Source organism: Dendropsophus ebraccatus, chromosome 1 (genome assembly GCF_027789765.1).
Source record: "Dendropsophus ebraccatus isolate aDenEbr1 chromosome 1, aDenEbr1.pat, whole genome shotgun sequence".
Lineage (NCBI taxonomy): Eukaryota > Metazoa > Chordata > Amphibia > Anura > Hylidae > Dendropsophus > Dendropsophus ebraccatus.
The window spans coordinates 165235863-165253227 of NC_091454.1; the positions used below are offsets into that span (position 1 = coordinate 165235863).

Genomic DNA, 17365 nt, shown 5'->3' on the forward strand with positions numbered 1-17365 from the left:
CATAAGCTGTTTTATATAGACCCTTTCCTTTCCAGTATTCACAACTCATATAATGTAGGTAGCTGCTCTGTGTAAAACAGAACAATGTGGAGTTTATGTAAGGTGAAAAAAGATAAACTGTCAGGCAAGTTATTCCTGTATTTTATTACCTTTCTATTTAGAGAATTAAAGGAACACTAGAAATAAAAAGTATAGTAAAAATTATTTTTAAAACTATCACAGCTATTTTTCTCCTTTACTCTGACCCTCTTTTGTCCTACATTGCATAGAAACCTTAGAACTATATAAAGAATAGCAGAGTAAAGTACAATGGCCATTCCTTTATATTGGCCCCAGGGGTTCATCCATTCCCCCTCCATCTACTGATAAGCCTGCGACTGATTATGAGAATACTTGCTACAGCATGAACCTTCCCTCCATTTATCTGAAGTTGGAGACAAAGGCCATTAAAGGGGTGCTCTAGCAATTTGTTTCACTTTCAAATCAACTGGTTTCAGAAAGTTATATAGTTAATTTACTTCTATTTAAAAATCTTCAGTCTTTTAGTACTTATCAGCTGCTGCATGCCCTGGAGACAGTGCTGTATTCATTCCAGCCTGACACAGTGCTCTCTGCTGCCATCTCTGTCCATAACAGGAACTGTCCAAAGCAGTAGCAAATCCCCATGAAATTTTTGCTCCTGTTTTTGACAATTCCTGTCACAGACAGAGGTGTCAGCGGAGAGCAGTGTGTCAGACTATAAAGAAAACTCTACCTACTATAGAGTATACAGCAGCTGATAAGTACTAGAAGACTTTAGATTTTTAAATACATGTAAATTATACATCTATATAACTTTCTGACTAAAGATGATTAGAAAAAAAAACTGTATGTTTTCGCTCCTTTATTTGTCCACAATTGGGGACACATTTTGTGGCCCAACTGTATAGCGCAGTCGTGTGTCCTATATAAAACATAGTTGTACAGTTATATATACACTTTATATTACACTTCTTGTACATATTGGTATACGGATACCAATTAAAGAGGGTTGTAATTAAACATCTGGCTCTCAGTTCTAAGCTCCAAGAAGAACGCATTCTTTTTCTTATTTACTCTTCTCTTATTCTGGTCTCTGGCCAGCACAAACTTATGGATATTTCAGCCATTATTCAGCTTTAGAGCCAGATCCTCTATCTCAAAAGAGTATTTTACTAAAATGTTTAGTGGTTATTTATTTCTTTTTATATTTAGCTCTGTTATTGGTAAGTGTTTTGTCTTCACTTCCACCTAGATGATGTAAAATCTATGTTCTCTAGGCTTAAAAGGCCTTTAATTGCTCCCATAAACATTTATAATCTCACTTTAGGCCTCAAGAACATTTGTTCTTCAAGTGTCATTTCTTTTGATCAATTTGTAGTATTTGCTAGAGATTACTATCTTGTTCTTTAGCCTTTCAGAAGAACATTAGATTAGTCTGGCTATGGCCAACAGATCTCCTGATCGTGTAATTTAGAATTATTTATCAGAATTTACTAAAATAAACTCAATCTGGGACAGATGACATCACTCTGAGTTGTTCACAATTTTAGTAGATTAATAACACAGACATAATGAAGTTCAGGATCTAAAAAGTGTTGTGTGAAATTCATAGCAATAAATGATGAGGAACAAAAATAGCCTAGATGGTAATGGCTGAAATACTACAGGCATGTGCTCTTATTCAGATGAAAAAAGCTTCCAAGTTCTTTGTTGAGGACAGCTACCCGGTGAAACTTGCTAATTTTTGTGTTTGTTTGTTTTTAATGATGCATACGCCTCAGTTTATATTTCTAAGTCTTTGATATTATTTGTAACAAACAATACAAAAATAATCTTTGATAGGTTTCTAAGGGCAGTGCCATCTATATATGCACTTAATCAGCTGTAACGTTATAAGCACAGACTCTGCAGTATTCTTAAAGGGGTCCTGTAGTAGTTTTAAACCAAGATGCCAGCAGGATTGGTCACTAGTATTAGTGCGGTGGGGGTCTGACTCCCTGCACCGCCACTGATGAACTGTTTGAAGCCCTCATAGTGTCTATTCCTTGTTTATATCAGGCTGTACAGTGTTTTACATGCACATACTTGCCACACTGTACATAACATTTAGATATTAAAGCTTTGTTAATTCCTTTAGCCATTTTTAGTAGGTCCTAACCACATTATGTCAGGAACACCTCAGGAGACCTGCAAGTTTGGAGATTTTATGACCAAGTCAACTAGACATCACAATGTTGCCCTTGTCATTATTGCTCAGATTCAGTTCCTTACTAGAGATGAGCGAACCTGGAGCATGCTCGAGTCCATCCGAACCCGATCGTTCTGCATTTGATAAGCGGTGACTGCTGAACTTGGATAAAGCCCTAAGGCTATGTGGAAAACATGGATATAGTCATTGGCTGTATCCATGTTTTCCAGACAACCTTAGAGCTTTATCCAAGTTCAGCAGCCACTGCTAATCAAATGGCGATCTTTCGGGTTCGGATCGACTCGAACCGGAACCTGTTTCGCTCAAATCTATTCCTTACACATCAACCTCAAAAACTGAGTTTTTACTTGTTGGCTAATATGTCACATCTATTGTGAGGTGCCACTGTAAAGGAATAATCAGGAGATAAAAAAAAGTCTAGTATAGGTTTACACGGTGTAAGAATAAAACAGTTTTCTCCCCTAATGTTATTCATTGTGGTGTGTTATTGTTTATTTTCAGAGGTGTAAATATTATGGCTGATCAGTGTATACTGTATACATGGTATTTGTTAAAATGTATCAGAAATCCTAGGTATGCCATCCAGAAAGTTTTGCCAGTACAGTGGTGCCTAGGATTACGAGCATAACTAAAGCCAATTATCCCATAAGAAATCACTGATATGCAGACAATTGGTTCCACACCCCGAAAATAATGATTTTTTATTCTGAATAACATGTAGAACAGATTAATCAAACTATGAGAATCAGCTGAATATATTATAATATAAGTTACTGTACAGTATAGCAATCAGCATGTGGAGTATAATGTATAGTAACTGCATAAACCTGAAAAAAACAGCAGCAGTTTGTGGATACAGGATGGAACTGCAGATCCCCATAATGCAGTAGTGTAGTACAACAGGTAAGAATACAGAAGCAGGGCTGCTGTCAGATCTGTGTGGTCACATGACAGCAATGGGGATGCGGCGTGTGTTCAGCATGGACCAATCAGGAAGTGAGAAACACAGAGCTGTGCAGGAGGACAGTGATAAAAACTGTATATACAGCAGTGTGCATAGCATGTGAGTGTAAGTGCAGGCACATTATAGCAGGAATGGAGAGGATGGAAAACACAAGGGCTGACAGAGCTACCATGATTTGGAAGGAGATGGAGACTTCCTGGGTCAGAGTACAGTGCTGTAGACCACCCTGTGCAGGCCATGGCTTTTCCCCTACTCCCACCCAGTACAGGCAGCTCTTAAACTAAAGCAATGCTCTTAAACCAAGTTACAATTTTGAAAAACTGTGAGCTCTTCTTGAAAAACGCTCTTAATCCAAGTTACTTTTAAACCAAGGTACCACTGTATATGTACAGTGAGCAGACTAGTCCTGCCCTGACAAATGACTGTTGCCAGCAGCAATAGAATGAGGTTCCTATTAACCTTTGGGCTCAACATAAGAGTTCCTCATTTCTGCCCCTCGCTGAAGGGAGACTGACCTGTGTAAAATCTCTGGAGATCTTCATTATATATTGGAATGGGCATTTTATCTTACCTCATATATCTGTTTATTTATCAAGTCCCTAATCTTTCAATAATTTAGGTGAACATTTACTGAAAGACGGTCAGATTTGGAATAGTGATTTCTTATCAGATGAGTTTAGACTCGGCTGGCAGTAAATCTCATACTGTAGAATGACATCATTCAGAGTCTTCTGCAAGAAAACAAACATATGTTTCATCTGAATGTTGGGCCGATAACCTCAATTAGCTTTCCATCCAAGGGTCAATGGAAGTTCACTATAGACATTTGGGAACCTTTTTATGATGTAGTAAAAAAAAAAAAAAAAAAAAAAAAAAAGAGTCATCTGTAGAATATCAGTCATAACTTTTTTTTTAACAGAATAGTGCAGAATAGTGGCTTCTTATGGACTCTATAGAAATCATTACAATGGCTGTAACACATATGTATATATATATATATATATATATATATATATATATATATATATATATATTATATATATATAGATAACTATGAGCATGATTCATTGCGGGAACATGCTTATAATCCAAATCACTGTTACATCAAAGCAATGATATGTTCCACAACCCGAAAATATAGTAGGTAAGAATACTCCATCTACTGTATAAATAACCTGTTAATTAGTTACCTCTCTCCACACACAACTCCCCAGGTGGCTGGAAACCTGCTGTTGTTGGTACCTTCTGGTACTAATGCCAGCTGCCTTCAGCATATGTATTTTACTATATACAGTATGTAGTAAGTCATGATGTTCACCTTGGACAGTTACAGGGGTACTCCGAAGAAGAAAAAATTTTGCTAATACACTAGTTTAATAAAGTTATAGTACTTTGACATATATTTTTTTTAAATAAATGTGTAGGTTTTTTATTTACAAATGCACTTCCCTTGATCCGCTGACTGGCAGCAGTAAGGGGTGACATGGCCACTAACGTTTGAGGAACTGTGGGGCTACCTAAGCCCTGCAGCTCCTGATCCCCTGCTCAGTTCCAGTGCTGGCACACAGCGCAATGCAGAGCAGGGTCCAGTACAAACCCCACCACCACTTGTGTACTAAGAGCAGTCCCTGACACAATGTTGGTGGCAGCAGGGGGGTCTGTTTCGACCCTCACCACTGCGAGTGAGCAGAAATACATTTGTGTATTTAAAAAAAACTACAGTTATTTTAATAACGTTAACTTTATTAAAGCAATGCGTAAGCAACTTTTTTTAAGTCTCTGGAGTATCCCTTTAAATATAAATTTATCAAATTAAAAGTATGCAGACAAAATAGAAACTAATAAGTGATCGCTTTAGTGTTCATAATAGATTAAATATGGAAAATAGCCTGTATAACTTAACTGTTGGCTTCCGCATATTAAACCTTCCTTAATGCTTCCCCTTCAGAATGTAACATTATATGGTTTACTGAAGTTCTTCTGGGATGCTGTTTTCCTCTGCACTGTACATAAAAATGTAGCAGCCAATCTACCATATACCATGGAGTCATTCACCACAAGATTATATACAAAATTAAAAATGTAAAATTAAGTATAGAGCCAAAACAAGAATGGATCCCAGAAGAAGGGAGAAGGAAACTTTACCTAAATGTTGTATGGGAAGGTTTTATTTCTTCCCCTCTCACTTAGTGTTAAATACTAAGAAAAAACTGTGTTTGACTGGCTGCTTGCTTTATTGGAAACTGACAGCGTTGATCCGTTTCAGTGCCGCAAGTTTCCAGTTACCTATACCTATGTTAATTTTGTGGTGACAGTGTCGCAGAGGCAGGTCTGGGACACTGTTTGTGCCCATTCCATTCTTGTAACATGGCTTAAGCCCCTATTACAGGGGGTGATCGGCGCGTAGTGATGAGTGGATACTGTTCGATCGAATAGATATTCGATCGAATAGTAAGGTATTTGATCTATCGAATATTATCGATAAGTTCGCCGAATATTCGATAAGCGTTCAAATGCCCCAGCTTCCGGTTTTACCCCCAAGTGGTCGAATAGATATTTTTGAATAATTGAATACTTGTTCCCATTGACTTTAATGGGATCGAATATTCGATCGAATATTCAAATATTCAAGAGATATTCGTACGAATATCGAATATTCGAATATTTTACTATTCGCTCAACACTATCGGCGCGATCAAGCAAGTGCCGACCTGTCAGGTCAGTGCTTGCTTGCTCTTCGTTCCCTGCTCGCTGTTGGCACAATTACACAAGCCGTCTGTGAGCGAGTAAGTGCCAGGGGGCCGTGGGAAGCTGCGGGGGGCTCCCCTGATGATCTTTAGAGCCCATGGGAGATAGCAGCGGTCTGCTGCCGCAACTCCTATTATAGGGAGCAATGGAAGCAGATGGTTGCTATCCTAGTCTGTAATCTTTCAACATGTTGAAAGACAGCAATCAGCTAACATTGTGCATGTCGGCTGATGGTTGTTTTTTTATTACACAAAGCGATTATCAGCTGTAATGGCTGATAATCTGCCAAATATGGACTATAATCACTTTGTGTAATATGGCCTTTAGTCATTATGTCACCCCTTCCTTCTCTAAGAAGGATTGACAGCCAGCTCATCTTTGTCTGCGTGGGATTGTAACGTAACCAAAGATGAGCTGGCATCCAGTCATTGAAATAACCAGTCAATATATAAATATCTGAAGGAAGCTAAATTCTACCAGAGATTTCCTGATAATCCCCATTCCATGTTTTTTCCACAATCTCATTTCCATGCTACATAAAATACCCTCATGAAAAATATCTATAAGAACAATGATCATGCAAATACAACTGCCACCGCTCGACCATTATTACTGCTATATGGTGGTTGAATAATATTACCATTCTGCTTCTGAAAAAGAAACTACACAGTAAGTAATAACAGCATACAATGACCATATAATGGTAGATGGCAGATAAAGTTATTACAATAAGTGTAACTGTTCACTTTCTCATTTGACCTAGACCACCTTGAAGACTTATTTGACTTTCAACTCTCGTCTTCAGAGTCTGCAGTCCAGACAATTTTAGCTACTTGCTTTTCTAGCGCCCTATCTAGCATTTTCCACCTACACAAACTCAGATCCTTCCCCTACCCCCTACTTCAGCTCCTATCTCTGTCCAAATTGTAACCATTAGGCTATGTTTACCCAACGATTTCCTACGACTGTTATCTGATGCTCAAAATAATGTCCATTTTAAGTGCCAAGTAAAGGCCGTGGTATAACATACTTTGGGGGCCATCATTGCAATGATGGTAGTTGGTTCATTATTTAAGTTTAGGTTGAATGATGGCTGTTATCAATACCCTTTTGGGTGTTGAATTTTGGTGAAAAGATGGTGAAAAGACGGCCAAAAAAAATGATCAGTATGTGAACAACCTAAAACAATGGCTGCCGCCAATAAATGTCTCGAACATTAATTTGACGGCCACTGTGAATTGCCATTTTTCTATGCATTGTGTGAACTAACGGTTGTTATTTCCATAGACTTCAATAGAAATCATTGAAGACTGAAAATAATGGCCATTATTTTGAGTATTTAATTAAAAAAAAAACAGTGTGTGAACATGGCTTTACAGTGTGTGTGTGTTGTATTGCACAGTACCCCCAAATACCATACTTCAGAAATAATAGTGTCATAATCATAGCCCCCCAAAACTAGAGCCACACAGAGTGTCCCTGAAAACAATAGTGCCAGGTAGATAGTTTCCCAAAACTAATACTGTCAAACGCCATAGTACCAGTATTCTGCCCCAGGTTGTAATAGTGCACCACACAGTAAAAGTGCCCTCTTTGTACTGACACAGTAATAGTTGACATTGTTATGTCAATGACAGCAAATAGTAATAGTGTCCCTTTTAGGTCCCACAAAATGTTGCTACTATTAGTTATTTAAACATTAATAACGGCCTCTTTACTCTCCAAAATGGAAATAACACCTACATTGTTTCTCTCTTATCTGTCTTGACATACAGTACAGAAATTGATCACTGGCTGAGGTGGGTCACCAACTGATGGAAATAACTACATGTAACAGGTGACAATTAGATGGTTACGTTAAATGGATATTTCGGAGGGGGAAAAAAAGGATCACCTGGTGTCAGAAAATTATACAAATTTATAATGAGTTTTATTTTAAAATCTCCAGTCTTTCAATACTTATCAGCTGCTGTGTGTAATGAAGAAAGTAATGTATTTTAAGTCTGACACAATGCTCTCTGCTTCCACCTCTGTCCCTGACAGGAACTGTCCAGAGCAGGAGAGGTTTTCTATGGGGATTTGCAACTGCACTGCACAGTTCCTGTCACCACAGAGGTGGCAGCAGAGAGCACTGTTTCAGACTTAAAAGGATATGCCACTTCCTGTAGGACATACAGTAACTGATACTAGAAGACTTGATGTTTGTTTTTTTATTTAAAGTTGGTCATTTTTGTACACCGTCTATAGCTGGTCTTCACATCAGATCACATTCTTTCATCAGGAGTAAACAAAAGTCTTTCACATTTAGAGATGAAAGAAAGTCTTTTATGTGAAATATTTTTAGCTGGAGCATGTGGGCCAATGAAACAGTGTATGGAATTACAGAGACCTGCTGGTGAAATACCTGTTTTCTTCTATATACAATTCAAATACATAATGTAACATTTTATATGTTTGTCTGGTAGCAGCAGTAGATCTGGTATTAAAACAGAATCCTCTTCATGGTGTATATTGAAAGGAGACATTAGAATGCTTAAAAGCCCTTGCATTCATGATTTTTTGACTGTTCTGTAATATTTAAAACCTTTCTTATTTTGCAAACAGGCAAAAATGCAGCATGCAGGAGCAGGTGGGGGGACGCCACATGCTGCAAATAGTACTATTACTATTTGCAGCATATGGCATTCCCCGACTTGATCCTGCATGCTATATTTTAGCCCATTTGCTAAATAAAAAAGGTTTTCAACAGAAGGTGAGTGCCACCCGTATTTCTTCTTTAAACTGTTATTAAATATATGTTTGGACATAGGAATGTGAGCACCCATCATGAACCATTAACCCACTCCCAAAACGTGAAGCCTATCCCTCTATACCTCCACTCGCTTCATGATCGGTAGTGCCGGCCACTGTATCTACTATGGACTTTCCTTACAGTAAATGAGATGCTAAGAAACGGTGCACGATTAAAAGAAAAGTACGCATGGCTTTTTATCCTGAACCCACATACGTAGTGCAATGGTGGTATGGGACACCATTCCAAATTTTTCCATGGAACCTTCCAGTTTCCCATTTCCCTCTTCACAGAGAAACACCTTAGTGTCTTCACTGTGCTACGAGTTACACAGTCTTTTACATAAATGTATGAATAAATGTATGATCCTGAGTAAACTTTTTATATAATACAAATATCATACATAGTATGTATGTGACCACTTTATTGTAAAGTAATTACGGTAACTCCTCTTCTATAGTTATCATTGACATTTTATTATTTGGTTATGGTAATTTTGCTCAGGCTTGCTTCCCTATTTGAATTTGCCTTGGATTTGTTCTTATGTTAGGTTAAGTCTTGGCATTAACTGATTTATGTCATATAGTAATACAGTATATGCCATTGTGTACCTATACAATTGCATAGCCCTGCTCTTGGTGTACTCCGTGTGTCTCTGTTGTACACTTTCCTTTACTACACTGTGGAACTATTTCAGTTTAGTATCATTCAGCAAAATCTATTTTATTTAATTGAAAACGTATGAGGATGATTTTTTTTTTATCCCACACATTTTTGCACAACATTAACACACAAGCAATTCCACATCCTAATTTCTGCCCTGTGTGTCACTTAGTCAAGGAAATGGATCACACAGCTGAAGTGGAGAGCCAAAACCACAGCCATAAAATATATATAGCAGCGTATAGAATGCAAGTCGCCTCCTTATATAATGTACCTATGGTTTCCAGTCATTGGGTTACCTTAGTTTAACTCTAATCCCTCAGTCAGTTCTGTTCTTGTGGCTTCGGAGTACAATAACGTAGTTCATTGTAAATACAGTGTCCTGAGAGATCCTCTCTACCTATAGACAATGATGGCACTGTGGGGCACCATTACTGTCTGCAGTGCTGTCGGCTTGGTAGGGTATTGTTAGGGGCATTAAAGGAGTTTTCTGTGCAAAACAGATGGGTCATCCACAGGATGGATTATCCATTACTGATTGGCCAATCAGCTATTCAGGGCCTGTACCACACAGTGAATGTGCCAGAAGTAGTGGACCTGTCAAACTGTTTCGATCGGCAAAGTTCTCTGGACGCGAACGTTTGTTATTTGATTCCCTGCAGCTGCAGAAGTTGGATGCAGCCCTAGGGCTGCCAGAAAACATGGGTGCAGCCAATGGCTCTATCCATGTTTTCCAGGACTCCCTAGGGCAGAATTCATCTACACAGTCACTATTTAACTGTGGTTTTTTTTAGAGGTTAAGAAAAATTAAATCAATTGCTGTTAGTAACAGCCTGGACAGGACTGTGCTTAACATGGTCATGTCACTATAACTTCTTTACTGTACGTTCATATTAATAGGCTATTACAAAGAAGGAGCATGCCTAAGATCTTGGCTAGTTTTTGACTACTTAAAGGAGATTTACAGCGAATATTTTTATTAAAGTTTTGTATTGCCCTCCAAAAGTTATACAAACCTTACTACTTACTACTGCATCAAGGCTTCACTTCCTGGATAACATGGTGATGTCATGACCCGACTCCCAGAGCTGTGCGGGCTGTGGCTGCTGGAGAGGATGATGGCAGGGGGATGCTCAGTGTCCCTCCAGTGCCCTGTGTCCCTCAGTGTCCCCGTGCCATCATCCTCTCCAGCAGCCACAGCCCGCTCAGCTCTGGGAGTCGGGTCGTGACATCACCTTGTTATCCAGGAAGTGAAGCCTTGATGCAGTAAGTGCAGGGAAAAAGCACTTTATAAGCATTTCCCGTAATAAGTGTATATTGGTGATTTGTATAACTTTTGGGGGGGCAATACAATACTTTAATAAAAAAAATTGCCAGACTTCTCCTTTAACCTCTTAAGGACATATGATGTACCCCTACGTCATATGTCCTCACTTGCACTTCAAAGCGGGGCCGCGCGGTCTGATCGCCGTGCCCGCTAATTAGCTAATCGGAGGCAGCTGTCAAAGTTGACAGCTGCCTCCGATTACCGGAGGCAACGTTTCCCTGGTGTCTAGTGGGGGAGATCCCCACGATCTCCGTTACTGATGCCGGCCGGGGACGCGTCCAAGATGGCGCCGTCCTCGGCTCGGCACTCGTTCGTTTTTGGCTGCAGCAGCCGAAAGCAAACGAGTGCCGATCTCATGGATCTCTGCAGCATATCTATGCTGCAGAGATCTCAATGAGAGATCCAAGTGTATATACTAGAAGTCCCCTAGGGGGGCTTCTAGTATATGTGTAAAAAAAAAAAAAAAAGTGTTGTTAATAGTAAAAAGCCCCCTCCCCTAATAAAAGTCTGAATCACCCCCCTTTTCCCAGGTTTTAAATAAAAGTAAACAAATAAATAAATAAATAAACATGTTTGCTATCGCCACGTGCGTAATCGCCCGAACTATTAATTAATCACATTCCTGATCTCGTACGGTAAACGGCGTCAGCGCAAAAAAATCCCAAAGTGCAAAATTGCGCATTTTTGGTCGCATCAAATCCAGAAAAAATGTAATATAAAGCGATCAAAAAGTCGTATATGCGCAATCAAGGTACCGATAGAAAGATCATATCATGGCGCAAAAAATGACACCTCGCACAGCCCCATAGACCAAAGGATAAAAGTGCTATAAGCCTGGGAATGGAGCGATTTTAAGGCACGTATATTGGTTAACAACGGTTTGAATTTTTTACAGGCCATCAGATACAATATAAGTTATACATGTTATATATCGTTTTAATCGTAACGACTTGAGGAACATGCATAACAAGTCAGTTTTACCACAGGGCGAATGGCGTAAAAACACATTTCCCCCAAATAAAAGAAATGCGTTTTTTTTTTCAATTTCACCACACTTTGAATTTTTTTCTGGTTTCGCAGTGTACTTTATGCAAAAATTCAGCCTGTAATTGCAAAGTACAATTAGTGAAGCAAAAAATAAGGGGTCATGTGGGTTTCTAGGTGGAAAAATGCAAGTGCTATGACCTTTTAAACACAAGGAGGAAAAACCGAAAACGTAAAAACGAAAATGGGCCATGTCCTTAAAGGGTTAAGTGGGAGGATGATAGTAGTAAATTAGGTTACATTGGAAAAAAATATTTGCATTGAAAAATATTTCCTTGGCCATGCAGTCCCATGGCAGTGTCCTGGCCAACTGAACTGCTATACCTTCACATCTCTGTATGATGGTTCTGAAAGGGCTCTAGTGCAGCTTCTTGTACAGTATATCTGCAAATAAATGGATGATTTAAAAGTTGTTGAACCATTTATCACGTACCCTATAGCATATTTGGTATTTTCTTATTGTATTTCCAGAAAACCTTCTTTAATATCCAAGGATTCAATGTTTAAATGTTCAATGCTGATTCACTGCAGTTCAAACAACTTATAAGCAAATGTGATCTGTAACATATTTGTAGACCACTTAGTTTACCAAAAATTACTCATTCTCCCTCCTCATGCCATCTATAGTATTATCTTCCTACCACAGTGCAGCCTGTTCCATTCAGTGTATTTTTAACCATCACTATATGATAGCATACCAGAGAAGAATAAGTGCTGTACTGTAACAGGCCAGGGAAGATGTGACTGTGTGGGAAAAGCACAGCTCTGTTTCTGCCCTCTGAAATGAGAGAATAAAAAAATAGCTATGCACCATGGAGGAGATACACATGGGAATATTAACAGCAGTGATAACACTAAAATCACCTTATCACTAGTATTGTGTTGACCTGGCAAACTATTTGGGGTTCTCTGAACCTGAACGTTTGGCATTTGATTAGATTTTACGAAGCCTCTTGGTACCTTCTCCTAGTTCAGGTAAACACGGATAAGTCTTGAGCTGCAGACTAGTTGCTAGGAATTGAATGACTAGCAACAGGGTCAACAGGCTGTTAGACATCAACCTGTCCCTAATGAGCTAATAGTTCATGGCTGTCAATATTAAAATTGCCATACTACTGTATGTTAAGGTCAATGAAAAAGAGCAGCAGCTTCGCAGAAGTCACCATATCATTACCCATTTTTTCAGATTGGACTACAAATGCAGGTGGAGAACCACTTAAAAAAAAAAAAAAACAGATTACCCGACTTTAAAAGTACAATTGGAAACAGGACCATCAGTATTTAATCCGACACCTACAATCTAATCTGTGCCATGGACATACAGACATCAGGAATTTTGGGAAATTCTCTGTTCTTGTGTTGAGCCTTTGTGGTAAACCTCTAGTATACAATAAAAAATCTGCAGATTTTAGATGGAGTTAACAGAGCTCGGAATAAAATGATTACTACCCTCACAAAGTTTATGTGGTTCCAAGGCTTTTTCCTTTACATAGCTATGGACGAATATAAAGCAGTTTTTAAATCAAATGAATTTGATGACCTCTTAGTAGGTCAAGCGAGACAGCGCCAGACATAATAATAAAAAAATAATAATAATTTGTGCATGTAATGGAAATCTCTGTATTAAACTTATCCTGTTGGGACCTTTTAAGTTGGATTTTAATGCATGGAATGTGTCAAAGCTTACTTTAGGATTGTATATCAAAATATTTATATGTGACTGCTAAAACCAGTACAGGACTGCTTAGTTGTTAGTTCTGCAGCTGCAAAGAAGCATGTTTTAGCACGGCAGTGCCCACTGCTACCTGGCACTACTAAAGCTGTTATACAGGAAAACTCCTTTAATCTGGTATTACTAGCACATGACAGGAGCCAGACTGTGAAATGTTCTAAAACTTTCTTAAAGGACAGCCCAAAATAATAACCAAAATATGCTGCTATCACATTTTCTTTTCATCCTGTAGGGTCTTACAAATAGTTATAGCTGTTGGCTATTTTGTGTCTGGTCCTACGAGTATGTAATTGTAAACTGCTGTTGTGCCAGCAAAACAGCCATGTTCTGTCGAGGCATGGACCCTTTAAGATCTCTGAAGGTGTACTGTGATATCTGGCACTAAGACGTTAGCAGCAGATCCTTTTAGTCCTGGATGCTGAGATAGAGCCTCTATGGATCAGACTAGTTCTTCCAGCCCATTCCACAGGTGCTTGATAGGATTGAGATCTGGGGAATTTGGAGGCCAAGTTAAAATATTGACATCAATGTAATGGTTTTCAACCCATTTCTGAATAATTTTGCAGGCTGACAGTATCAGAGAATAACATTACCAACTACCTAAGCATTGTTGCAGACTGAAAATACCCCTTCATGGCAATACCCCTTCATCCCTAATAGCAGTGACACCTTTCAGGATGATAATGCACCCTGCCACACTGTAAAAATTGTTCACCAGGAGATCAAGGTGTTGGCTTTGCTTCTGATTCCCCACTTCATAACTTACAGGATGCCAGATAATACAGGACACCTTCAGAGGTCTTGTGGTGCCAGTTTCTTGACAGATCAATGTGGTTTAAGCCACAGGAGAATGCCCTACAAAATATTAGGCAGGTTATTTCAATGCTATAACTGATCAGTGTATAATCCAGTCCCTTACAATTTTAGTACTTCACATGAAATTTGCAAACTTTGCAACTTTTCACAGGCTGTGCCTAGTTAAGACAATGGTAAATCCCCCGTATGTGTGCCATATTGCAACCTAATAGAACTCAACCAGTCAGCGTTTATGTGAGCTTTAACAGTCTTACCTGAGATTGAGTTCATGCAGTGGATAGCACAGTCTACCTCTGTGGTGTCATATAACATCTCTCTTAGCTCCGTCCTTCCACGGTTTTCCACAACATTAAACACGTTGGTCACAATTCTGAAGCTGAAAAATGGATCGCTTCTATAAAGGTTATTGCTGCTGTAACAATTACGGCCTTTTAGTGATTTTGCATTACGTCATGTCTTAGCAGGAACTGAATATCAAGCATGAAAGGAATAAAATTGCAATAATTTCTTTACAGTGATGTTATCATTCAATTTGCTTACATTATATGTTCCATTACCTGTTCATAAAAAAATAGATGTAAAAAAATAGATGTAAAAAGGATGACTACAGGAATAGATTACACATTCTGTCTGTTATCTTTATGTCAGAGACGATAATGACAATAGCTTGTATTGAAGTGTTAATGAACCAAAGGTGCAAAAAGGATAGAGAATAACAAAAAGATTAATGACGTGTTAACCAAGATGACAGACATTGCATTTGTACATTGCATATGAGTACATTTGACAGACTTTGCTCAGCTCCCAGCATTCCTCTTTATGCAGATCACTGATAATAGTGATCTATTGGCAAGCATTCGGACATGTTATTCCAGCTTTCTCCAAATATAGGCAAAAGATTAGAAATGACTGACTAAATAAATATAAATGAAAAAATAATATGCACTAAAATAATAACCATTATCTTCATTATCATCCTCATATATTATTATTAATAATGGGAAATATAAATAAAAAGCATGTAAAATAAGCTGCAAACTCACATGGGAGAGTGAACGGATTATTGTGGGATATAAATTTGTCTGGTTAAACTGATTATGTTAAATTATAATAAATATCAAAAGTTCCTTACCCGTCATTTTTTGCAAGCTGCCAGAACCATCATACCCTGATGGTGGAGCTCCCTAGAGCCCCCTACCTTTGATGAATGGTTTGCAGAGATTTCACATATTCAACATATGGAGGAGCCTATGGCTGTCTCCCCGTCGGCAGTGAAACGGTACACTGCAACGTGGGTCCATTGGCTCACTTTCCAATCCTCGGAGGGGTATAAGACTGCCTTGGCAGGCTAATTGATTTCTGGATGTGTTTCCCCCTTTCATTGCTCATCACTCCATTTACCTCCAGGGTGGACGCCAATACATGTCATTCTTTTTCTCGCAGGAACGTTTAAGACTATATTTTTCAATGTCTTTTGCTCTTTTCTTATTTTTGGGACATAATGGGCCTTACCACCCTTGTTTTGGCTTTATTAGAAAGTGAATGGTCGGTGTATGACATATAATAACCATTACCAGGGTTGTGTTGATTGTTTACAAACGTATATGTTTAGACCCTAGACTGGCCTAAGAAGACCCTGCTCAGGTTGCCCCTCCGTGCTCCACTGTACTGGCTCAGCAATTCTTGTCCTCATCCTTGTTTATGCTTCTTTTGTACCATCTATTCAACAGTTTTTATACAGTTTTTTTGTCTTTTTTTACTGTAAAATGTTAAAACTAATAAAACTTTTTTTTTTACAATTTTTTTACATAAACGTATAAAAAAAGAGATATCCATGGTACCAGTATCCCTAGCTATGACCCATAAAGAAAACATAACATTTGGCTAATGCACAAAATGAAACATAAATGCAGAAAGAGAGAGAAAGAGATAATGAGAATATTTCCTCTTAGCATATTGAATTCCAAAAAGACGAAATTATACTGTGGACGTACAGACATCTGAGAGGTTAAACTATGCATGCAAATATCTTTGACATCCCCCATTGAATTGTTCAGTGAGCCAGTAATAGTATATTTTTTACTTGCACTGTAGCAACTGATAACCAATTTATTTAACTAAAATAACATAAATGATACGGTAACACAGGATGTGTCTAATATCCACGAGAAACAATGTGTGCTCTGACAGAATTAGGCCAGCACATAAAATGAACAGCATAACATAATAAATAAAATTCCAGAAACCTGAGCATGTGCACTACAGGTCTGCCCTCCTTCTGACTTTAGTATTGATGTTGGCAGGCAGTGGGCTGCGATCGTCAGCTTGGGAGCAATGCCAAAGAAGACAATTGCGGAGTTTGTGCAGGAGATGGGTCTACATGCCGGCTGGTCAGAGGACAATCCAAAACACATCTCTCCACTGATAAAAGTAAGTTCCTGATCTATCCTTATACTCCTAAATGTGTTCCTTAGCTCTCTTTATGGATGAAAGCTGCTCTGCTGGTTTATGTGCTCCTAAAATACAAGGCATGACCAATGAATGTGGGATAAATATGTTCCTATGCCCTGTATATGTCACTTAGTGAGTACAGTGCCAGATTTTAGTATAGCCTCACAATCAAGTTTGTAAAGAGTGACAATTCTCCGAAAACTGGGCACCTAACCTTACAGCAACATACAAGAACATCTTCAATCTTGCTTATTAATTGTGTCACAGGTTTACGCCACCTTGCAAGTTCAGTATATCAATGGCATCTGCACTGTACACAGGGGAATCTTCTATATCCTAACTTTGTTCTACAGGCTCCTCATAGGCTTATCCATCTGTACTCCTCCAATACAATACAATACAATACAATAATAGACTTCGACTTGTCCCTTAACCGACCAGTCTCCAAGGCTATATGGGCCCCTGTTCTTACCTACTTGCTTAATCTCCTAAGGGTCTAGACTAACAGACCTTATCACTACACCAGTCAACCATATTTTCAAAATTGTACAATAAGTCACTTACTTGACCATAGGGTAGCAAATCTTACTGCCTGCTTT

At 38.6% G+C, this 17365-nt stretch overlaps 1 protein-coding gene across 1 annotated transcript in view; it reads left to right on the forward strand.

The window, feature by feature from the left end:
* The window catches only part of ADAMTSL3 (ADAMTS like 3), a 367623-nt gene that overhangs the window by 228256 nt on the left and 122002 nt on the right, over window positions 1–17365 (forward strand). Inside the window, exon 7 of the mRNA XM_069983695.1 lies at window positions 16619–16745. Coding sequence (XP_069839796.1) covers window positions 16619–16745 — 127 coding nt within the window. The remainder of the gene's footprint in view (window positions 1–16618; window positions 16746–17365) is intronic.